General features: G+C 41.7%; 1 protein-coding gene across 2 annotated transcripts in view; it reads left to right on the top strand.

Moving 5' to 3' along the window:
- The window catches only part of Hao1 (hydroxyacid oxidase 1), a 54571-nt gene that overhangs the window by 4302 nt on the left and 25086 nt on the right, over window positions 1–25183 (top strand). For both annotated transcript variants that reach the window (XM_026788443.1, XM_005365551.1), the window contains exons 2-3: window positions 1924–2075; window positions 20901–21156. In XM_026788443.1, coding sequence (XP_026644244.1) covers window positions 1924–2075; window positions 20901–21156 — 408 coding nt within the window. The remainder of the gene's footprint in view (window positions 1–1923; window positions 2076–20900; window positions 21157–25183) is intronic.

Genomic DNA, 25183 nt, shown 5'->3' on the forward strand with positions numbered 1-25183 from the left:
GGGGAGGAGGCAGAAATCTTTAATAAATAAATAAAAATAAATAAATAAAAAAAGAAAGAAAAAAAAGGACACCTTTTCCACATGTACGCGCGCAGGTGCACACACACACACACACACTCACACACAGAGCCGATGCCCCACAGTTTTCTGTGTATTCATGAGCAAATATTAATATTAATATCAATGCTTTTCACTATTAAAAATCTCTTTCATACTAAAAACACACTTAGAGATGATTGGTAATTAAGAACTCTTTCATAGTTTCTTCCTCTCCCCCTTCAAAATGGAGATTAAAGCATCATGCTGGAAGTGTCCGTGGAGAGAAAAAGATTGCCAGGAACAGGGCTTGTGGTGTGACGGAAAATAATGACAATTACGTCCAAAGAAACAGCACAGGAACCACACACTAAACTTGCTTTGTTATGCTGTTCATGGATGGTGTGTCTTTAGTTCTGCTGTGTGAGGAAGGTTAGGTTAACGATCTCGAGGAAGTCTTCAAGGCAGAGAACTGCTGCCACCGCCGCCACTGCTAGAGAAAACCCTCTTCCTCCAATGAAGGGCTTTCCCCTCATTTCTCCTAGATGAAGTCACACCTCACTCTGTTTGCAAGAGCAACGTCAATCTCATTACAAGTAGAGTTCAGGCCAGAAAATTAACTGGGACTGTTGGTTAGACCTCTACATGTGTATAAATAAGACATTTGCTATAATCATGATCTGTCTTAGTTTGCCTTGGGAGGAGAATAACCAACACAAACAAGTAGGAGATACACATTCTGCTGATAGGAGAGATAATTGATTCTCTGGTAAGATTTATGGATATTTTTTAAAATTGCTGGCTTAATGGTAACTTCTGTTTTAACAGAGAAGGATCACGGGAAAAATAATCCCCCAAATTTAAAAACCTTAGTTTCTATTAACTATTCAAAGGAAAGGACTTAACTAATAAAATAAATCATGAAAAGAGTCAACTCCTGTTTTACAGTCATTCTTCAGGGAATACAGCATTTAGTTCAAGAACTTTGAAGAAAATAGTCTTAATTTTAAAAGTAGTTGTTTTGAGCTATTCTCTCTTACAGAAGGAGCATTTATACCTTCTCAATTCCGCTGTAGCCTCTAGGACTTTGGGTATCATCTTCAAAATGGTCTGGGGAAAGTAAAATTAAAATTACACTCACCCAAAAGCCTGTAAGTGGATGTTCATAGTGGCTTTGCTTAGCAACAATACAAAGTGGAAATATTCTAAATGTCCCCTAGGAATGGTACCCTCCATGAGGTGAAATAGGATTCATCTTACCCATGGTACAAACTGGTGACAACACAGGGCAGCACAGACAGATAGTAAACACATCATGCTAGACTCAAAAGCTTGCCTGCTATGTGAATCCATGCATATGGTCTTCTTTAAAAGCAGAAGGATGAGGATGGAAATACACATCAATGTTGTCAGGGGGCTAAGGTGGGGAGGAAGTTTCACTACAAAAGGAAATAAGGGAATTTGAAGGATGACTGACTGGCGTAGACGTGGTTATCTTGGCTGTTACATGACGGTGTGGTTTTACATTGCTCTTAGAGCTGTGTGCTAAAATACAAGAGTCCTGCTGTGTCAGTCAGACTTTAGTAAAAATGACATGGGAATCCACTGCCATTTTCATTTTTATATTTTAAAATTACAGCATTCACACACACATGATAAAACATGCTGCACACATAATGCCTGCACATCCCATGTGATTGTATCTTGTTTGCTTTCTATGATAGCAAACATTAAAACTATTTTCTTTAGCTTTATAAAAAGGATTTGGCTTAATAAAAATATAGTTTTCTTACTTAAAAATATGTTAAAGTTTTGGTTACACTTTTGAAAGTCTAGATTATATGTGTGTGTGTGTGTGTGTTAATGTTAATATTATTTAAATTCTAGGTGGAAGCTGTATCCACGGATGCTCCGGAATGTTGCTGATATCGACCTGTCGACTTCTGTTTTAGGACAGAGGGTCAGCATGCCAATATGTGTTGGGGCGACTGCCATGCAGTGCATGGCTCATGTGGATGGGGAGCTGGCCACTGTCAGAGGTAGGAAAAGAGGCCTCAGCACACAGACAGAAAGAGACCAGAAGCGGGTCCCTCCTCTGACACCCTTCTGAGGATGCTTTTATAAAATAAAATAAAATAAAATAAAATAAAATAACCAAACAACAACAACAACAACAACAAAAACACCCTTGGTTTACCATCAGCTTTCTAGTTTGTGGCTATCTCTATTCTCGGTTTTTTATCAGTGCAAAACAGAGATCAAACTAGTTGTTGTGGCACTGGGTTGCCGTGAGTGTCACAAACATTATACATTTAAATGTCTGACACAGAGTAGTATGTCGCTCTGCACCGCTCCCCCGTATCTGCGCTCTGTGTGCTGGCACCCAGTTACAGAGCTTCAGACAAGACATAGACATACATAGACACAGACACACACAGATATAGAGACAGCGACACAGGTCATCCTTGAATTCCCCAAGAATGCCCCCTTTATTGTGTTCAGGGGCAGATTATATAGAGATAGCCATGCCCCAGCCAAACCCACCAGAAACCACTCTCCTGCCATCAGGAACTCCTGAAGGTCTCTTGCTCAGAGCAGCTGTAGGCACTCAGATCAGGGAATTACAAGAAATTCAGGATCTTGGGTCTCACTGCTCTCAACAGTAGTACTGAGAAAATGATAGTTGTTTTATGAGCAGTAATACCAAGCTCTCCAAAAATGGAGATCTAAGAAGGAGCTTGCCCAAGGTGGGGCTATTCCAAACCGAAAGGATTTGCATAGAACAAATACATCAAAGTGGTTGGTTCTGTTTTCTTCCATGGTATTGGGACTTGATTTTATTTTATGGGTGGGTTCTATTCCCAGTAGAGCATATCCCACTGCCACGGGAAGGCACAAACAGTCTGCAAAGTCTCTCACCACTGCCAATATATGAACTCCCTCATTCCCTAGCAACACTGAACACGTGAAAGGCTGCACATAGATCTCACATTCTGCTCTGGAAACTCAGAAGCATCGGTGAAGAATTGCTGTTGACATCTCTTGATGCCAAGCAGGGCAAGAGACAAAGGCCAAAAATGTGCGAACCCAAAGCCAGTGTAAAGTTTCAATTCTGAGAAGTAAGAATCCTTGGATCTACCTCTTCCTTAAAATGACCCCCCCCCCCCAGAATTCTGCTGAGAACATTAAAATTTTGCTTTGACACAAAAAGATAGTACTAGGGAAGCATAGGCCAGAAGCTGGAAGCATCCTTAAGGCTAGAGCCACAAGCAGATGAGTAGCTTCAGAGTGTTACTAGGAGTTTATGGTAAACCAGAAACACATAGCCCCGGGCATGGGATTGGGTAGGGGAGATGCAGACTGGACCCAAAGACTGTAGTAGTGCAGGTCTATTCAGAGGTGGGATAAGAAGCTTCAAGCAATAGAATAAAAAAGAAGTGAAGAGATGGGCATACTAGATTAAAACTTGAGTGTACCAAAATTTCCATAAATATGAAAAGGAAATATTCCGTGGATCCTGTGAAGATTTTTTGAGGAACTGGAACATAGATGAGAAAGTAAGAAACTGCAAAGGGCTCATGTCCATTTGATGCAGATTGTCATTGCGGAAGAAAATGATACCACGGCAAAAGTAAGAAAATAACATGAAGTAAATGGAGACGAAATAGTCGGCGAGTGTAAAGAGTCCATTCAGTAACATGCGAAGGAGTGCAAGTCATTAGCCTATATTTTATTTTCTCGATGTAAGGCTATGATTTTAAGATGTCTACTGGGATCCTGGAGAAATGTGCAGTTTCTAATATGGATGGGAAGCCATGAAACAAAGTGACCTTAAAAATAATCTAGCACTTTGTATCAAATATTTAAGATGTGAAGTCCATAGGATGCTGCAATTTTTTTTTGAGACAAAAGACTTGTATGAGGATTTTCCTGATTTCAGTTTTGATTTGGCAGGGTGTTGGAGAAAATCCTGCATGGCAAAACAAAAAAAAAACAAAACAAACCCCTAAACTTTGAAAATGATACAGTCTTCTTTTCTCTTTTTCTCCCCCTCCTCCTCCTCCTTCTCCTTCTTTCTTCTTCTTTATTGATAAGAATTCATTGTGAAACTTGACCTGGTCCTACCGCCTCAGCCTCCTGAGTGCTGGGATTATAGATATGCTAGTTGCTACACTTTAACAACTTTAAGAAGCCATTACAGATGATAATAAGGCATGCATTTCATGCTTTTGTTAGTAGCCAGAACTAACGTTAAGTAGACTGTGTTTGAAATGACGATGCCTGTTATACCTTACTATTGCTGTTTAAAGTGGCTGAGTGGGGGTTTACTTTATATTCTATGACTTTTGGTCCGTCCTTGTAAACTATTCTTTGGATTATTATTTAAGAAGGAAACAATAAAAATAGATTTAAAAGAGGCGATAAAACCAGAAGATGACCGAGAGGACAGAGACAGAGGAAGTCAGTAGACAAGTGGGCAGAGCTCTCCTAGTGAGTCACTGTGGGGCCAGGCAGCTGCTGTACATATGTCCCTTTATTGGGATTACTGTTGCATTTGATGGACAACTAGCTAGAGTTTAATAGAACTGCTTCCATAGCTTGTAATGACTGGCTGGTCCTCTTCACTTGCTCCCTGGGGTTCTGAAACCCATCATTCTGGTAAGGAAGGGCTGGAATAAAATAAAACTGCAAGGTTATAGCCCAAGTAGGACTAGTTGTTGGACTGTTATGTCCCCTGACACTCACCATGAACTGATACCGAGTGCCCATTAGACTCGTGCCCTTTTAGAAATATTTAACAAGGAATTACTACCTTTCAGACACTTGTCTGAGTATACCACAGCTGTCAAATTACTGTCTCCTCAAAAAGCCCAGGGAAACAGTTCTATTATTAAGCCTATTGTACATATGAGAAACTGAGGCACATAGAAAATGAGTCACTTGCCCAAGGCCACATTATTCATCAGTGGCAGGAACTGTCCAGATCCCAGCAGTTTGTCTCTTGAACAGTGACTCCTCACTACCGTGCGCTTCTTTGAAGATGTTCTAAAGGACTTAGAGCATCAGAAACCTTTGATTGACAGCTCCAGGCATGTGCAAAGCAGGGCTCTGGGACAGGGAATCACACAATACACAATGAAGTGGAAAAGACAGGAGAAAAAGATTAACACACTCACTTGAGGAATCCAAGATCTTCGATGAAGGTCCCATCAGGTTATAATGCAGCTGCATGCCTGGGAGCTCCTACAAGGACTTCTGTATTCTTCAGGCTTCCATCTGTGTTCTCATGGGCATCTATGACGCTTTGTTCTAGGTAATATTAGAATTAATCCTGTAAGTCAATGGTCATCAACTCAGAGCAAAGGCTGTTGCTTGGTTTGTGCGTGTGGGCGTGGCCTGTGAATTGGGCCTTGGTTTGTGCATGTGGCTATGGGATAATGAGTTTCTTTGGCAGGAGAAGGAGAGGCCCACGAGCTGATGCTGTAGGTGACTCAGTTATCTGGATTCCTTATTTCTTTCTTTCATAACCTTAAACTTGGTATTTTGTGTTTGCGTACAGAAGTCCACTGTGGGGGTGGGTTGGCTCCCTCAGCCTATGAGCACGGCCACTGATGAACAGAAACTGGCTCTCAGTGATTCAGAACTCAGCATTTTCTCATGCTGTCATTCACTGAGACTGAGTCACAGGAATCCATAGAAGTGGCTGCTCATTAACATGCTCTTCTTTATCTATCTTCCCCAGTCTCTCATTCCCTCCTTCCATGAACTCACTTTGGGACTTCTCTCAGCTGCTTCTGGAGGAATGTAAACCAAGAGCCACGGGAAAGTTTAAGCAAGAATGGAGCAATATTCATGTTTATTAGATTATTCTCTAAAATCTAGGGAATCACAATATCAACCTTGAGAAATTTGTGAAATCTTTTTAAGTTATGGAAGATTTTTGTCATCTTCCTAATTATCTGGCCCTTAAATTTCATATTTCCAGGGTCATCGCCTATTCGCAAAGAAAGGAAGTTGGGGCCAAGTTCAAAGGACAGAGGTTAATTTGTAATCTGAGGACAAAGTGTCCCCATCAGTCTGGCCAATGACAATAAAAAAGGGTTGTCCATGTCTGTAGGGAATGGTCTGACCTCTGAAATGAGGACATCCTCTTGATAGTTCTGGATACTTCCATGGCACTATAGCCTCGCTTTCCCTGTGTATTTCCAGATTTCTTCATAGAATCTGACTCAAAGGCCTTTTTTGCCTTGTCTTGTCATTGCTGTGGGCACAAGCTGACATGAGCTAGACCCATGGATAAGATCCCGTGTCTTCCCACTGCTCGATGGCTGTAGAATGAGCTATACACTTTAATTTTAACTTTGAAACGCAATGACAATGCGTACAGGGTTTCCCTTTCCCTGTTAGTAAACAGCCAGGTGATTGATGTAAGTGAGAGCTTTTCCAAGGGTTGTAGTGTGGCGTCAAGAACTAAAAGCTGGAAAAATTTACAGTGCTGGCCAGTGCCACTCAGTTAACTGTCTCATCAGGGTCCCAGAGTCCCCAAATTTTCCTCTTGCACACTTCCTCTGCCTTTCAGGAAGGCACACTCTAGTTTTATCTTATCATAATGAAAACTATGAAAACTACCTTTTTTTTTTTGCACTAAATACCTTTGTCTTACACTTTATGAAGGGACCTCGAAAATTACCTTTAATGCTTAATGTCCAAACTAACTAAGCCACAGTCTGTGCTCAGTGGTGAGGGCAGTGTGATTGCCTGTTGTATCCCAAAGGGGGCAGCCACGTCCTTGCTTTAGCTGACTGTTCCTCAGGGAGCCAGGAGAGAGGGCCAGATCTTCAAATATCTTAAAAGAAGCAAGAAATCTCATTTTAAAAAAATGTACAATTCCTTGTTTTTATACGTTGGCAAATAAATCAAAACTTTCTAAAACACTATTTAGTGCAACAGTGCAGTGGGCCAAAGCAAATACTTTTGTGGGTTACAACTGTCCCTGGGTTGTTCAGCAGCGACATCTGATTTATGTGGAAATTCACCACTAACTGGTTTTGCTTCTTGTGGCAGGTCATTTTCACTCTCTAGGATTACTGGTTGCTCACTGATAAAGCGAGCTGCTTAAGGAAGGAGAGTGGTTTGTATGCTATATGCCAAGGGCCTGGGGCTGTTCTGAAGGACCTTGGCAACATTGCCATCATCGAGCATGCCTGCTAGGTTGTGAGTTCAGTATTCAAAATGAAAGTTCTTTAAGGAAAGATTTCTACTGCTAAACAAAACATGAAGGAAAATATGTCATTGAGAAAACTGTAAAACAAAGCCATTTCAGCATGGTGGTACTCGTACTCAGGAGGTCCAAGGAGGAGGGTTTGCAGTGAGTTGATAGCCAACTGGGATAGATGGTCAGTATCAGCTGGGGCTACATCACTGAAAAAAATAATAACAACTATGACTATCAGACCCAAGAAACAAAACCAATGCAACCAGAACACAAAAATCCAGAAAATTCCCAAGAAGAATAAATAATCTTTACACATTACTACCAAAGATATATAGTTCAAAGTATAGAGCCACCCTTCTACATTTTCTTGGGATTCCATCTTCTCTAGTGTGTTTTTCTGGCAAGCGGTTGAAGAGCTTGGGTAGGGAGTAAGCTCTCGTGTGTATTTTCTTTCTTTTCTTACACTGCTCTCCTGAGATACAGGACAGGAAGTGGAGGCACATTTCTCTTTGAATCTTGCTGAAGACACAGATAAATATTTGGTAAATATTTATGAGATTTACAAAGTGGTACTTCAGTGTCTCATGAAAAGATAACCAACACTTATTGAGCAATTAATGTGTCTCAAATTTTTAAATCTATTATCTCATCTAGTCTTTAACGTTATCATAAAATACATTGATCCAGATCCCTAAGGACTGATCTTTAACCCTGTTAATCTGGAAACAGGTTTGGTGGCATCAAATATTTTGCTCAATGTTATTATTCAATTAGTCAATGCTGGCTATAGTATCCTGGTCAACCACTGATATTTTCTAAATATTATTAATTGCAGCAAGAGACCTAACGCAAGCCCAAAGTGATAGTCTAGGAATATTTCTTAAAATTGTAGCACATTTTATCCTTTTGATTTTGAGAAGAAGAACTAAACCAAAGAAAATGAAAGCCATTAGGAAAGCTTGGGTGCATGAGTAAGGAATCTTGAATTATACATCAACAGAAACTACAGTTTCTAAAACTGTTATGAAGTGGAGGGGTGTAGCTGGGATTCTTTTTGTTTTGATAGTTTGTTTTGTTTTCCTAGACAAGGTTCCTCTGTGTAGCTTTCGCTATCTTGGAACTTGCTCTGTAAGAGGCTGGCCTTGAACTCGTGGAGATCTGACTGCCTCTGCCTCTGGAGTGCTAGGATTCCAGGCATGTACCGCCCAACTTTTTTTAGCCGCCACAGCCAGGCCATCTGCGATGACTGAAAGATTTACTGCAAAACATTATTTCATTAACACCTTAACAACTGAAAATTGTTCTACTATTTAGTGAGCTGTAAATGTCTATAAATAAGAGATTTTTTGCCCCCACTTCCATTTTTAAGGTTTTGTCCTTCTTATTCTTCAGGGAAAAAAATAGATCACTTCTATATTTCACATGTTGAAGGCATTAGCGAACCGTGGTCATAAATCTTACTAGTTGATAACATAGATGCCACAGTCAGATTTGGTTTCTGTCTTGCAAGATAGATAGATCACTCTGATTTCTCTAGTCTTTTATTGTTGTGAGCCCAGCTGTAAATAGCTGAGCCATCGCTTCAGTCCCAAGTCTAAGTTCCCAAAGGCTTGCTGTTGTGTTATGGTTACTACCATGGAAGCTGTCTCATTATATGCACAGTGATAGCCTAAAACTTTACCCCATCTTCCATGGAGCTGCCTGAGCCTATTTATTTATTGGCTTTAAACTGAGGAATAATAAAGGGAAAAAATTCATTTGTTCTGATAGTTCTAGCTTGTTATGTGGACAAAGGCCACATGAGGGAGTGCTGGGTCCTCATGTATGGAGAAAATCACCCCTGTCTAATGCGTTCCAGGAATGCTCAGCATATTAGCAAATTCTTATTACACTGTCAAAGTAAAAAAGTTTTAAAAGAAATCCCTGCCGCTGGATGCAATTAGAGGCTACCACACAGGATTTGATGGGCCATAAAACCATTAAATCTGAACACTTTCTTTTTGAGCCTAAAACATTCCCAAGTGAAGTTTGGGGATTCAGCTGTGATTGGCCACCTATGAAGGCGCAGGTGTAAGAGAGTAGCACAAAGAGCCACACACTCCAGAGAACTGATCACGGTGGAGGGGAGCATTCTAGTTGGTGAATTTTCTGGATTTTCTGAGATTAAGTAATCAGCCTTAACACTGACTGAAGGAGCACTCAACAGGAAAACACTGTCATTTCCTTTGCTTCCAACTCAAACGATGTAGTTTTGAAAGTTTTATTGATTTATGTATTTATGTGTTATTCTAGGTGACCAGGGAGATATACATTTCAGCATTCCTACCAAGAAAAGAAGCTCATTGTTCTCAGTTCTACCCAATCCAGGCAAAGCAGTAGGCTTATTCTAAAAACACATTTTTGATCTTTCTTGAAGTGGAGGGTGTTTGCTATATTAGGTGTAATATTTGGATTTTTATCTCCCTGCCATCAGTCCACAAAATGGTCTTGCAGGATTGTTGCCATTGTCATTTGCCAGCGGAGGAGAAGGGGACACATGGGCAAGGGCATAAGCGTGTAAGCTGTTTTACTAAGAAGAAACAAAATGAGGACCAGAAGAGAGAAGATCACTTTACACTGTCCAAATTATGTTAGCTAATCCTTTGGAAGGGAGTATCTTAGTTTGGTAATAAGTGAGCATGCCAATAAAAGAAAATTAAAAATAAAAAATAACTACTCCATGCTTTTTTTTCAAGTAATTTTAGCTTGATTTTTATGGTTTGAATTTGCATTTTCAACACTCAAAAGTAGTGAATGAGACATATTACATACACATGTACACACATAACACACATTACTCACATGCAAACACAAACAGTATGTGAACACCATTGCATGCAGATGATCCCAACTTCACAATGGATTGTGCCCTGATAAACCTATTCTAAACCTATTCTTAACAATAGATAAATACCCTTAACATCAAATACCCTGAATTCGCTGAGCCCCATGGCTTAGCAGCCCGGTTCACACTGGCTGTTTGCCCTGTGCTCCTCTGGGTGACTGGAAGTCATAGTGCACAGATACTTCCCAACATGGCAAGCAAGAGAGCACCATTGGGGCTATTGCTGGGCTGGGAAAATGATAAGGTTTAAAATTTAAGGTATGGTTCCTACTGAAGGCAGATTATTTTATTCCAACCATAAACTAAAAATACTTAAGTTGAACTGTTGTAAGTTAAGGAGAATCTGTAACAAAATAACCAATTCCATATCTTAAAATTTCATTTTTTTTTCTGAAAATTAAATTCAGGATTAAAATCACTTATAGGAAATAAAATTTGTCCATCAAAAATGGCTATTAAAAATTAGAACCTAGCTGTATTAAAGAACAATGTCAAGTGGTATGATATCAAGGGTTGTGCACTGAAATTAGGTTAATTAATAGCTTTGTGGAGAGCATGCGATTGGTTTTGTGACTTTTTAGTGGACATTGGGTTATGACAGTGAGCAGTTGGGGTGCAGTGTGTCCTGACACTGAGGGGGTTAAGCTGTGGGAGTTGATTGAAGTTGCCAGGTACAACCTGGATGCTCATCAAAGTCATTCATCATTAGGAAGTGTCTGACTGCAGGGCCATTTTTTTCTAGTTATCTAGTAACTACACCAGGACTGGACCACTCAGTCAGAGCCCGGGAAAACAACCAACAAGTGAGGTGATGTTTTCCTGTGTCTCAGTGTCGTGCCCTAGAGATGGGCCGAAGCAAGTCAGGGAGCTCTAAGGTGTCACTAGGACTGATGGCTCTTTACAAGCTCCTCTGTACGGTGACAAAGAAATCTCAAAGTGCATTGGCAGGCTAGTGTGATCCTTGAAGAGATTCTGCTGCAATTCAGAGAACAACTTGTGTTAAAAGAGTTATAGGGAGGAGGGACACTATGAGCAAAGGGGCCAAGACTGTCATGGGGAAACCCACAGGAACAGTTGACATGAGCTAGTAGGACCTCACTGACTCCAGACGTACAGTGAGAAAACCTGCATAGGACCAAACTAGGCCCTCTGAATGTGGGTGACAGTTGTGTGATGGGGGCAGACTAAGGGGCCACTGGCAGTGGGATCAGTATTTATCCCCAGTGCTTGACAGTACTTGAACTGGCTTTTAGGAGCTCATTCTCGTTGGAAGGATACCTTTCTCAGTCTAGATGAAAGGGGAGGGCTTTGGTCCTTACCCTCTCTGAGGAGTGAATGGGAGGTTGGGGGGTGGAAGGTGGGGGAGCAGGAGGAGAGGGAAATGGGATTGGTATGTACAATGAGAAAAGATTCTTTCAAAACACAAATTTAAAAAATGTTAAAAAATTTGTAAAATTAAGGCTGGTTACCTTCCTTTTCTTGAAGGTACTTAAATTGGTTAAAGTCCTTAACTGGTAAGTTAAGGTTTGTTTGACTGTTTGTTTGACACTTCCCTTAGCTAAATTCCCCAGAACTTTTTCTTTTCTAGAGAAGCCTAATAATACTTTCAGACACTCTTGCAACAGCGTTGGTCGTGCTGTTAGTCCCTGTGTGATGAAAGGCAGACACACGCAATGGACGTTGAGGTGTACATTTGTGCAAGTACTTCAGCATGTCAGACCTTGAGTTTAGAACGAGCACACAGTGGCTTGGTTGTCTGTCACCGCATATTTTCCCCATTACACAAGGACTTCCTGTGCAGATGACAGAATTCCTTTTTCCAACAAAATTGTTTTGAGCACAGATGTTTTGGTGACTAAGATTTGTCGGAGCGTTTTAATCAAATGCATCTTAAAAGTTGAGACTTTTGAACAAATTCAACATTTTGCTTTCCTTCTCTCCTTTTTCTTTTAAAAACACAACTTAGGAAGCTCAAGTATCTTTTTGCATAGGAGAGAGATAATGTTCAAATAATTCATTTGAAATCTAAGTATTTCAGACTGCTCAGTTGTTGTGGTCCACTCAGAGTACGTGATGATCTATCAGAAGTTCATGTTTCAAAGAATAGTCCCGACTTCTCCGGTGTGGCTGTGGATGGACATCTTCAGTTCTCTCTTAGTTTCTTCCATGTTCCACACTGCACGATGAGTTTTTGTTCTATCTGCTCACTTAACATCCTGTTCATAAGACTCCTGGACTTGACACTGACATTTGGAAGCTATTTTATAATTGCTAAGTTGCAATTTCCCGGCCTTGGGTAACTACTCTTTCTCCTTTTCCATCTTTGGATGTTCAAATTTGGATTCAGTCACTAATTTATCCTTCTAATCTGAAATCTAGGAAGCTGAGAAAACTATGCATGAGCCAGCGTGTGGAGCACATCTGGCATTGGCTAAATGCACTGGGATAGTTACTGCAATGCAGTTCACTCCTCAATGTAAAGCCAGTCAGAGGTGAATCTGGGAAAAAATAGAGCATATGACCTGTGCCCTTCCCAAGTAGGCACCAACAGAGAGCAGAAGTGTCACCAGGGTGATGTCAGCAACTGGCAAGTCATAAGAGAACAAATGCCCACTCTCACCCCTGGTCAGTTTTCCTCTCATTTTCTGGGAGTGCTTTCCAAATTCATCCCATGAGCTTGGATGAGCACACCAGAAGGAAAATATCCACTACATTGCTCTCAAAAGAATGGTTGGTAGTCACCAGCCTTAAAAACACTCAGCAGCTTTGAGGAAATATGCATCTCAGCTCTCACTCCAGGTCAACTAGTCAGAATCTGAAGTCCATCAACATCTATATAGCTTCTATTAGACATCAAGCCTTAGGAGGATAGACAAATCCTGGCATGAAAGCTCTGTACAGTTTCCAAAGGAATGGGTTAAGTCCTCTGTTGTGGATCTGTTGGAGGCAGCATGGAAACCATTTCCTTCTGAAGATCCTCCAGGACGGCCGAGAGGCTGCTGATGTCAGGGTGAACATATGAAATGCCATAACAACTCTAGTACAGGAGAGAGATGCATCCACAGACCCTTTCCATCAAGACCTGGCATGAGTGGGCTTGGGATCCAAATTTTTATAATATACACAACACAAAAGGGTCCAATTTTCATTTTTCTATATCTGCATTACATAGATTAGAATGAAACATTTTCAATAAGGTTTGAAATAAAGAAGCCTACTTCCATTGCAGGGATACAATGGCACTGCCCAGCCACAATGTAGGTCTGGCCAGGCATGCTGTTTTGTTGAGTATTAGCTTATGCCAGCTTATGTAAGTCACTGTATACTGGACTTTAGGCTTTGTGTCAGCCCCAGGCATCGCTCAGTTCTTATGTAGTCAATTACAGATACCATAGGGTAAAAATGTAGTTTAGCCTTTGCTGGACGGTGCCTTCCTGGGACAGAGCCACATTACTTACTTCTGTGTAGCCCTACCCTAATGTACATGATTTAACTCTAATAAGACACTTCATTTGGGGGGATTCTGCAGAAGTAAACACTGTTATTATCAAACAGCCTGATTTGTGGGCTGTATTCTTGCTATTGAACTGAATTTTTTTTAATACACCTTGAATATCAACCCTTTTTTCAGGTATATGCTTTGCTCATGTTTTCTTAAAGCCCACTGATAGTTCTTTCTCTTATTAACTATTTTCTTTGCTATTCTGAGACATTGTAGGTCAGTGAATGAAGATGAAAAAAGTAAAATTACAATGTGATCCAAAAATCCTACTTTTGAGTAAATATTCACAGGGATTGAAATTGGTATGCTAAAATTATATTTGTATTCTCACGTTCATTTTTAGCATTATTCACAAGTGGAAGAACCTAAGCTTCCACTAATGGGTGAACAAATAAAGAAAATGTGGTGGGTGTGGCTGCATAATGGAATATTATGGAATTAGAGAGAAAACTAATAGAAGCTGGAAGCTAGAGTTAGGGGATGAGGGGGTAGCAAAGAGACTGTCAATCAAAGTGTAAGGTGATGTAATGGAAAGGAGAAGCTAGGACTCAGGGATGAGAATGGGGAAAGGAAGGTGTCGGCCAAAGTCTAGTGTAGGCTAGAGGAATAACTACTGGGGATCTGTTGTGCTGCATGAAGCCACACTGAATAGGGATGTGTTATATAGTTCAAATTGCTGAGGAATAGGATTTTTGACCATTTTTTTTTTTTTTTTTTTTTGTTTATTTTTTAGTGCTATGGGTTGAACTCAAAGCCTTGGACACTCTATTCAAGTGCTCTACTATGCTACACACTCAACCTTGAAGAACAGGCTCTTGATATTTTTATCAAGTATTTGTTGCATCTTATTTAGCATAATTGACTATGTTTTGCAATGAGCCTATAATTCATATCATCACATCATACCACCATCATACACAATTAGCACTTGTCAATTAAAATGCATAGATAAAGCAAGAAATATTGTTGCCTATGGTACATATTTACTCAAAGTGATGTTAAAAAATTTCTCTGACAAAAAAAATCACAAACAGTTTAATAGTGCCCTTAGACCTCTTTTTTTTTCATATTGTGCTAGAACTATTGCTCCTAGCCCTCCCCAGTCACACGGCCTCAACGTACACAGAGGTAAACATTCACAGACCTTGTCTTAATTTAACTACTTGCCCTTAATTTAAACTGATACTTTAAGCAGGGAGGACAACGGTTTGGAGTTACTTTGCAGATGGAAATGTGCCTCATGGGTGGGAAAGCTGGGGTTGTTGCCAGGCCTTGGATGCTCAACCTGTTATCACCTATTGTTTTTTTTTTTTTTTTTTTTGGTTTTTCGAGACAGGGTTTCTCTGTAGCTTTGGAGCCTGTCCTGGAACTCCCTTTGTAGACCAGGCTGGCCTCGAACTCACAGAGATCCGCCTGCCTCTGCCTCCCGAGTGCTGGGATTACAGGCGTGCGCCACCACTGCCCGGCTAGCACCTATTGTTCTGAGACATCAGCAATATCTTCTGGCCCATATATATCGTTGTTTTCAATGCCTATGTATATGTGACCCCACTTCTGTCTCTTTTGTGGATGTATGAGTGTCTGACTTTGCCTCAGAACAATGGCATAACGTATGACTGCTACAGCCCAATAAAGAGAAAAAAAGGAACACAAAGTATATCAACAAACTCTGACTTAACCTAAACTATCAAAAGCTTAGCTGGGGAGCTAGAGATATTTCTCAGGGGTTCAAAGCAGTTGTTTTTCTTGTGGGTTCAATTCTTTTTTTTTTTTATTGAGAAAAGGAAAAAAAAAGTTTCAGCCTCCTCCCAGCCTTTCATTTCCCTCCCCCTCCTCCCACCCTTCTCCCCCTCCTCCCACCCTTCTCCCCCTCCCCCCACTCCTCTCCCCCTCCCTCTCCAGTCCAAAGAGCAGTCAGGGTCCCCTGCCCTGTGGAAAGTCCAAGGTCCTCCCCCCTCCATCCATATCTAGGAAGGTGAACATCCAAACTGGCTAGGCTCCCACAAAGCCAGAACATGAAGTAGGATCAAAACCTTGTGCCATTGTCCTTAGCTTCTCATCCGCCCTCATTGTCCACCATATTCAGAGAGTCCGGTTTTATCCCATTCTTTTTCAGTCCCAGTCCAGCTGGCCTTGGTGAGCTCCCAATAGATCAGCTCCACTGTCTCAATGGGTGGGTGCACCCCTCGTGGTCCTGACTTCCTTGCTCATCTTCTCCCTCCTTCTGCTCCTCATTGGGACCTTGGAGGCTCAGTACAGTGCTCCAGTGTGGGTCTCTGTCTCTATCTCCATCCATCCCCAGATGAAGGTTCTATGGTGATATGCAAGATATTCGTCAGTATTGCTATAGGATAGGGTCATTTCAGGTTCCCTATCCTCAGCTGCCCAAGGAACTAACTGGGGGGGAGAAAATTGGGATCTTGGGGGTGGGGTGGGATGGGGGTAAGGGGAGATGGGGAGAGAAAAGTGAGAAAGGGAGGATGGGGGGAACTTGGGGAAACAGGATGATTGGGATAAAGGAAGGTTGGATAGGGGAGCACGGAAGCACAATTCTTAGTTAAGGGAGCCACCTAAGGGTTGGCAAGAGACTTGAACCTAGAGTGGCTCCCAGGAGCCCAAGGCATTGTGGGTTCAATTCTTAAGCAACCATATGGCAACTCACAACTATCTGCAACTTCAGTTCCAGGGATCTGATACCCTCTTCTGGCTTCTGTGGGCACCAGGCACACTTGTGATATACATACATACATACATATGCAGGAAAATAGTCATGGAATAAAGTAAGAATAATGAATAAACCTTTAAAATGAAAGTTTAGCTGGGCATGGTGCCACATATCTGAAAACCCAGCACTTCGGAGGTAGTGACAAGTGGGTCTCTTGTTCAAGGTCAGCCCGAAACACATACCAAATTTCAGGTCAGGCTGGGCTGCTCAGTGAGACCAAAGAAACAAATAACTTTCTCCCAGCAGAGGGCTGTTCTTTAAGTTATATCTTCAGGGTGATAAAAGAGGCAGTAAAAGTAAGAAAACAAAGTTCTAAGAAGTCATGTGAGATTCATGCTTACTTGGTAGTGTGTTTTGGACATATTGTCTTAAATTTATTATTATTATATCATCATCATCATCATCATCATCATCATCATCATCATCATCATCATCATCATCAGTGTGTTTGTGTGTGTGTGATATGTGTGTGCACCCATGCCAAGTTGTATGTGTGTGCGTAGGTCAGAGGATGACTTCATGGAGTTGGTTCTTTCCTTCTGCCTTTATGTGGGTTCTGGAGATGGAACTCAGGACATGAGGCTTTCCTGGCTAGTGGTTTGCCCACTAAACCATCTCACTGGCTCTGGATATGTTATCTTTAGGATGTGCTGACTACCATGAATCTTCTTCACCCCTGGAAAGAGCCGTGCTGGGCTTTCTTACCAACAGTGCCTTGGCTGAGAGCCCTTTTCTGCAGGCTGTGTGAAAATACAGTCACCTTGCAGCTGTGTGGGGAGCAGCCACAAATCTGGGAATAGAGAGGAAAGCCAAAGCCCATCCTTTGTAGACTGAAATCTGACCGTTCCTACCTTTGTGAGTGGGAGGTAATGGATTTTAACTGCACAGGGAGATTCAAAACCAGTTGGGAACGAAAAGATGAGCATAGCTTTGCATGCAAGTTATCAGAGGATTTCTCTGACTAGAACTTTGAACCACATTCAGGTCCTCAGGAAACTTTTAAAACCTGTAATATTTATTTCCAATGTGCATGGTGAGCTGGAAGGGTTTCTCTTTATCTCTCAGGTGCAGGTGATGTGTGAAATCCTTAGCATCTGGCACAGCAATGGGCTGTAACCCATTCAAAGTGATGCTTAGAACACTGGTCTCTTTTGCTGTAATAGGTGTGGATCCGGCAAGGCGTGCCAGACGTTAGAAAATTACCAGTATGTGAAGGCCCCAAGGAACCCTTAGTTAAGGGAGGAACTAATGGCATGATAAAATATTCTAGTAAATTTGAAGGAAAGTAAGGGAAGAATGATAATTACTTGTCTATTAGAATGGAAGTTTTTGTTTTCATTTTTGAGATTGGGGCATACTGTGCAGCTGAGGCTGCCCTTCAACTTCCTCTGTTGTAACAGAAAATCCAGACTAGTCTTAAACCTGAAATGCCCCTGCCTCAGCTTCCCAAGTGCTGAATAACAGGCATGTGCAATGATGTTTGGTCTGTAATATAAACCAGTACATTGTTGTATAAATAACAAACTGGCATGGACTGGTCCTTCTTAGATCTGCTCTTACTTGGATAGACACATTTTCAGTTCTATTTCTAAAAGGGCCTTGTAAAATTTTGCATTCCTTTAGTTTAAGATGAGAACAGATGGCAAAAAAAGAAAAAAAAACCCAACAGGTATAATGCATTAGTAATTTTCCCTGGACACAGCGAGCAATCACAGGTGACTAAGAATCAGCGTGATAAACCATATTTGTTCAGGAAACAGGGAACTTCTTACAATTTCTCCATGCTTTCTCCTGGCTGTGAAAGCTTCACCTCAGCAGATGGTTCACTGATGTCCAGATTCTGATACTCCCTCGGCTCCCAGGCGACTCCCATTAAATCACAGATATTTATCAAACTCTTGCCACCAGAAACGATGGTGACATAGGATGTACAGTCCTCAATTCCAAATTTAAGCCCCTATGGTTTTAGTTGATGAAAAATAAACATGGTGGTTGGGGCCATAGGTCAGTAACAGCTTCGTGAGTAGCATGCCCTGGGTTGGAGCCCCCATGTTGGAGGAAAAAGGAAGTTAGAAGACATGAGTTCCAGAACACGTGGGAGTAATGCAGGCATGGGCTGCCCAAGGTCTCTCTGAACGTCTGGACTCAAGTGATTGTGGGAAAGGGCTTAAGAATGCTGACATCCTGAGCAAATTAGGTTTCGTGTTCATACGGTTTGTGAATGGTTTGAACATTGTCACAATCTCTGTAGAATGCCTGTTGATACTTATATGCTAAGGAAAGTCTTTGAAGATTTCTGTGTTACAATCAGCAGAGCTGTGGCTGCTGTGTGCACTGCTAAGTTCACGAAAGTTCCAGATTATCTGAATGTCCTCTTTGCTCATCCCTTTGTCAGGAGCTACCTTTATCTGTGCTTGGCTGCCAGAGACTCTCATGGATACCAGTCCTATACAAACCAACCAACTGGGTTTTTGTCTTACCTTGCTGCTCAGCCCTTTATGACGTTAGTCAGGCCACATCTTCTTCAGGACATCGTCTCTTTGTGGTGAGGTGATGGTTAGAATATTCTGACCCAAGTGCTCACTGTCCCCTGGTGCTGTTTCCACATTTCTAAATTAATGAAAATCAGACAAGGATCCAGATGTATTATTACCTAGTAACATGTGTTTCTTATGGACAGTGATTTGCAGCCCCGAGAATCCATTATAGAAATACTCAACTGAACTCCTCGGGTGAGCACTGTACCAAAAAAAAAAAAAAAAAATGATGCTCTTCAGCTCATGTTTCTTGTTCGGAATGAAGACACCATCAAGGATGTTGGAGAAGTGATTTGAAGGGCTTCAAATGAAATGCATTTAAAAGCATTTGAGCTTAGACTTTCACTATCAGCCGCTGATGCTAGTATTTCAGTGTCTAAGTGTGGTCCAGCATAGGTGGCAGCAGCGTTGTATTGTTTGGACTAGTTTAATCCTTGGGGTGCAACAGGAGACCCACATAATAAGACATAGTAGGTGGGACCACAAGGCCCACTTTTGTAAGCTTTCCAGGAGATTTGGTTGTTGGCTAAAATTTGAGCATAGAAACTCTTGAAACCCTCAGAGAAACTTCATAATCACCATCTTACTTGATTCCCGTCATCATCCTACGAGTGTCACTTGGGCAAGTGCATTCACAGTCATTTGACACAAGGTGACCACTCAGATGTTATGAGTGATTTGGGATTCTGTAACCCGCATTGGGTATTTATGCTTTATTTCTTGGAACTTCCCGTATAGCATGCAAACAGCAAATCAGCCTCCCCTCCACTGAACTCACTTACCGTATTTCCTATTAGGGAGGAAATCCCATCATCAATGTCCTTTAACATCTTCTAAGACAATTTTCTCATTCACTGTTACTGCGATCAAAGGGATGACTTTGCTCTTGATATCTAGATCACACATTTATACATTTACTAAGACACATTTATACAAGAATGTGTCTTAGTAAACGCTTTTAAAAAGAAATTTAGAAATATAGAAAGGAAGGAAAACATGAACTCACCCGTGGTTTTATTGCTCATTAATGTTTAGTTTGCTTGGATGAGCTATAATTTCAAGAAGTGTGGAATTGTGGCATACATGTTATTTTTTGAACTTTTCACTTTAATATACCTATTTAAAATCTTCATTGTATTTGTATGTCAGTAAATATTTTATAATTAGAACAGCTGGAGTTCTCCAGAGAGATAGGATCAATAAGATCTATCCTGCAGTATAGAAATCTAGATATCTGATATCACTATCCTATCTATCTATCTATCTATCTATCTATCTATCTATCTATCTATCTATCTATCTATCTATATCCATCTGTGTTTATGAGAGTCTCATTTTTAACACTTGGGTTACATAATTATGGAGACACTAAAACCCCAGATCTCCAGACTAGTCAGTAGTCTGGAGACCCGGTGAAAGGTGATATTAATGTCAAATTTAAAGGCAGTCAGCTGGGATTATTTCCTTTGCTTTCTTGGGAGAGATCAGTTATATTTTAAGAGGTCAATAGATCAGATGAAGTCATACAACAGCAGGCAATCTGCTTTACTCAATTCTACTACTGCTTCAAATGCTAATTTCATCTAAAAGTACCTTCATGGTAACATCCATATTTGTTTCACCAAATATCTGGGCACCAAGCCTAGATAGCTGACACATTAAATTAACCTTCACAGCAGTGCTATGCCCAATGGTTGTTATGTATTTCCTTTCATATACTAACTGCATACAGTATAACCAGTTCCTCAAGATGGTCATTCAGGTTGATCTCATTATTTCCACCTGCAGTTGCAGCAATTCTTTGTTATCTACTTATCCTTCTTCACAATATACAATAACACAGAGTGAAAATCAATGCATGCTTTATTTATTTATTTTTAAAGATTTGCGTTCACGCTGACAGGTTGCATTTGCAGAGGTCTTTCCCTTTTGAACGAAACCCTGGTCTAGGAGAAGGAGTGGTGCCATGTCTACATTGATTTTTCTCCTTTCTATTCCAGCCTGTCAGACCATGGGAACAGGCATGATGCTGAGTTCCTGGGCCACCTCCTCAATAGAAGAAGTGGCAGAGGCTGGCCCCGAGGCACTTCGTTGGATGCAGCTATACATCTACAAAGACCGTGAGGTCAGCAGGCAGCTAGTGAAGCGAGCTGAGCAGACGGGTTACAAGGCGATATTTGTGACTGTGGACACCCCTTACCTGGGCAACCGCTTCGATGATGTGCGTAACAGATTCAAGCTGCCGCCACAACTCAGGTAAGTATGATCTCACAGTCTCAGAGTGGGGTTTCTTTTTCCCTTTCATGGACCACCTCTAAAAGCTGCTTTTTCTTTTTGTAGTTTACAAGTAGATACCACAGAGATGTGAATCGCCATAGAGACATTAGCTTTAGAGCATGGTTAAAAGGATCTCTGTTCTGGAGCTAGTCATTACCACAGATGTATAATCTCTCCCAAGTGACACTGCCTGGGGATGTGACACATTTGAGCTATTACAATGGGAGGGATTACTGTATATTTGTAAAATTAAAAATATTTTATTACTGGCATGCATTAGGGCCGTGGGCTGTATGAGAGGACATCCAGATGAGTTTTTTTTCTTTCCTTTTTTTGGTTTTTCGAGACAGGGTTTCTCTGTGGCTTTGGAGCCTGTCCTGGAACTAGCTCTGTAGACCAGGCTGGTCTCGAACTCACAGAGATCCACCTGCCTCTGCCTCCCGAGTGCTGGGATTAAAGGCGTGCGCCACCATCGCCCGGCCCAGATGAGTTTTGTATAGGCTGCAGTTTTTTATTGTGATCCTGGTACCCTGTTTCTTCATGGAAATCAAAGACCCACATTCATATTTTAATTTTAGTTGTATTAGGAGGAAAGTGAGCTAGGAAGATGTAAAAATAAGGCACAAAACCATGGAGGAAAAAGAAGCCATGTATTCGATCCATCATCTTCTACTTCATTTTGTGTGCATGTGGTTCATCCATGGATCAAGATTTGTTCCTCACTCACTCATCAAGTCAGCAAAAACTGTGTATCACATGATCCAAAGCTGAACTATAATGATTTCATTGAGACACTCAACCTATGAGTAATATTTAATCGTCCCTTCCTTTGTAGCATTTTTAGGAGTAGAAGCAGCTTGAGTAAAACCCAGGACCTCAGTGAGAAAGGACTCCAGGTTTGTTCAGCGATCCGTGTCTTCCCTCACTGCTTTCTCCTTCCATATTTCATACTAAAAGGGCCTCTTATACTTTTCATATCCATTGTGACAGGTGTGTGACGTCTCTTGGGATCATACATATCTGAGCAGACATCAAACTCTTGTCTTAATGGGTGACATTGATGTTGGATGTCTATGGATGCCTTATAAGAAGTCTAGGGCTTGTTCTACAGGGGCCCCTGCTCATTCTGTCTACATTTTGTTTGCCTTTGAAACAACTAAGGTTTTAAAGATGGAAAAGGTAAAGGAATAAAGATAAAGCATCCCATGCCTATCTTCTGAAAGGATTCAAAATGAATAGACGCAAAGCTCATGTCAGGTTTCCTCATAGGGAGAAACAGATGATCAGAAGTGCAACTTTGTATGCATTATAGACAGTCTTGTGGAAGATTATCAAATTGTCATTTCACACAGCCACCAATACACCCGAGACTTCACAATGAGACTTTACAGACTGTTGTGTTGTGTATCAACCGGTGATGTAATTAATGGGAATGCTTGTCACTCCCAGACAGGTTTAGGGATATTATTTCTGCATGTGGACTCAGTGGGCAGGCTACCCAGGTACCACATAAGGTGAAGAGAATAAAAACCACAGGAGCTGACCTAACCCTAACACTGCCAGATTCACCAGAAAGCAAACCTCGAACCTCTCTAAAACGCAATCTCCATTCACTTTCTTTATTTGACTACCTACTTACTTTTGGTTTTTTTTTTAGACATTCTTAAATAATTAGTTTCACACTGTTACAGTTTCCTAAAGGAAGCACTCCTTATTTCCTTTGGTCGTTTGTGAAGGAATGGCCTTTTTCCTTTTTCCCTAATGGCATTGCTCTTAACAACAGCGACGGTAATAGAATCACGGAGTTAACATTGTGCTTCTTGCTCTGGGTAGCAAATGTGTGGATATCTAGTCTTGTGGGCAGGACACTTTTGTGTATCCCGGCTGGGACCCCTCGCTTCTCAGCACCGAGGTGGCTGCATGATGAGCCACAGGCCCTACCCCTCCCCCCTTTTCCTTTGCCCCTGGACGTCTGCCCAGATGATGTGGTAGCCGTGAAACAAAGACCCCTTTCAGTTGCTGGTGTTCACAGGAGTGGCCCTGGGTTTCCAGCTTGTCACAGCTCTGTTCTGAAGATGATCAAATCACGAGCAACACATCCAGGTTACGGGGAACCAGGAAACATCCTGCAGCTGGGCACACTCCACCCGAGGCTGTACACTGGTGGGGCTTGTCCTGGGGGCAGCGGGGCAGCATGGGGGCTTCTGCTAAGCGCCTCAGGGGCGCATACTGTTTGAAAGACAGAACACACAAACCGGAGGTCAAGCCTTCTGCTGGAGGCTTCATTCACCACCCTCCACCCCAAAACTCATCGGTTAACAACAGTCCGATATGAAATCAGTTTCTTTTTGCACTGACCTGACTCATAGAAGGTGAAGCCTGCTTTTCAGAAGTGAGGTTTGGCAAGGGAAGGAGACAGGAAATCCAGGGGAGAATGAGTCGCTAAGCCTGGCTCCTTCAAGCCTTTGCTACTTCCTCTGCCCGGGGTGGAGGGGAGGGCCCTGACTCTTCGGGAGCAGAAAGAGTTCAGAGGGTTGGTAATGGCCACTTGGTCTATATGCAAAACATACGCGTGTGCGCACTTTACAACTGGCAAGAAAGTGAGAGGGAAAAGGGAAATCCTCCACTCTGGAAGAAGCAGGCTCAAAGCCAGTTGATTATGCAGGTTCCGGAGCCTGTGAGGCAGGGGCCTTCTGTCTTGTCTGAGCTCCACGGAGATGATTAATTTACCTGAGTTAAGACTAGTCGGCCCCCCTTCCCCCACAGTTCCAGAAAGTTTAAAGAAAAGTGACAAAAGCCAATCCTTGTTAGAAATGTATACAGAGGCCGAAGGTATCCCGCTCCTGAACCAGACAGGATTGAGTTAAGGATCTTGAGACAGGCGATGACCTGGTTTTATCACAGTAGACGTTATATGCAACGAAGAGTTTTTATTAGGAAAAGGCATAAATGTCGGCCAGAGGAGGAGCCGAAGTGATAAAAAGGAGAGTTTGGAATCATGTGTCCAAGTGGGCTGCCCACCGAGAGAACAAGTGAGGTTGTCTATTCTGCTTTAGGTAGTCAGAGGGACTGGACAACCTGAGCTGACCTCAGTGAGAACCCCATTTTGTAACCTCATGTAACCAAATGTAATACACGGCGTGCCGCTGAGGTCAGAAGAGGGCTTTGGGTCCCTTGATACTAGGTGGTTGTGAACTGGGAGGTAGGTGCCCAGAATAGAAACTCAGTCTTCCAAGAGCAGCCAGTGCTTTTCACAGCCAAGCCGTATCTCTAGCCCACAAATTTGTGACATTGTGCAGCTCTGCATTTGTGGTCATTTGTTATAACAGCAATGACAAGTCAAACTTATCCCTATTGAGTTCGTCTTTACAGTAGCTTTGCAATGAATCTGCCCTTGTTGCCACACTTCAGATGTCAACTCGAGCCTCCACCAGCTGGTTTGCTTCCCACTCTGTCCCATTGTGCCCTTTCGTTTTGCATTGTACCTACATTCTAAAACACGTGCCAGTTTACATGTCGATCGTCTCTGTGATGGATGGAGATAGTTTGCTCTCTTATTTACTGGTGTTCGCTAAATGTCAAATGTCTAAAACAGGGGTAGATAGTAGGTGCTTAGCATGCAGTTGTTTAATCAGTGTCTAAAAATTTATCGATGCATTGGGATTTCCCCAATATACAACTAGGGAAGAGGTGAACCGGATTAGAGCTCCAAGTTTGTGGCCTCGGTCTGTCTTTAGACCACCTGGCCACACTGAGGAGTAAGTGACTAGGGTGTGTTCTGAACACCGTGCTTTCCTAACCACAGAAGAAAGGCTGGCTGCCTGTCCCCAGCTCAGGCAAATTGTGAATTTCTCCTTCTCTCCATCCATACTCTTATTGTTTTGTGAACTTAGCTGATTTTTATCTTGTTTTACTTTATTTTGAAAGTTTTCAGTGTAGAGATATGGCTTTATTTTTAGTGTTACATTAGTAATATTTATAAAATCATATATTATCATCAATGCTC

Source organism: Microtus ochrogaster, unplaced genomic scaffold (genome assembly GCF_000317375.1).
Source record: "Microtus ochrogaster isolate Prairie Vole_2 unplaced genomic scaffold, MicOch1.0 UNK3, whole genome shotgun sequence".
NCBI lineage: Eukaryota > Metazoa > Chordata > Mammalia > Rodentia > Cricetidae > Microtus > Microtus ochrogaster.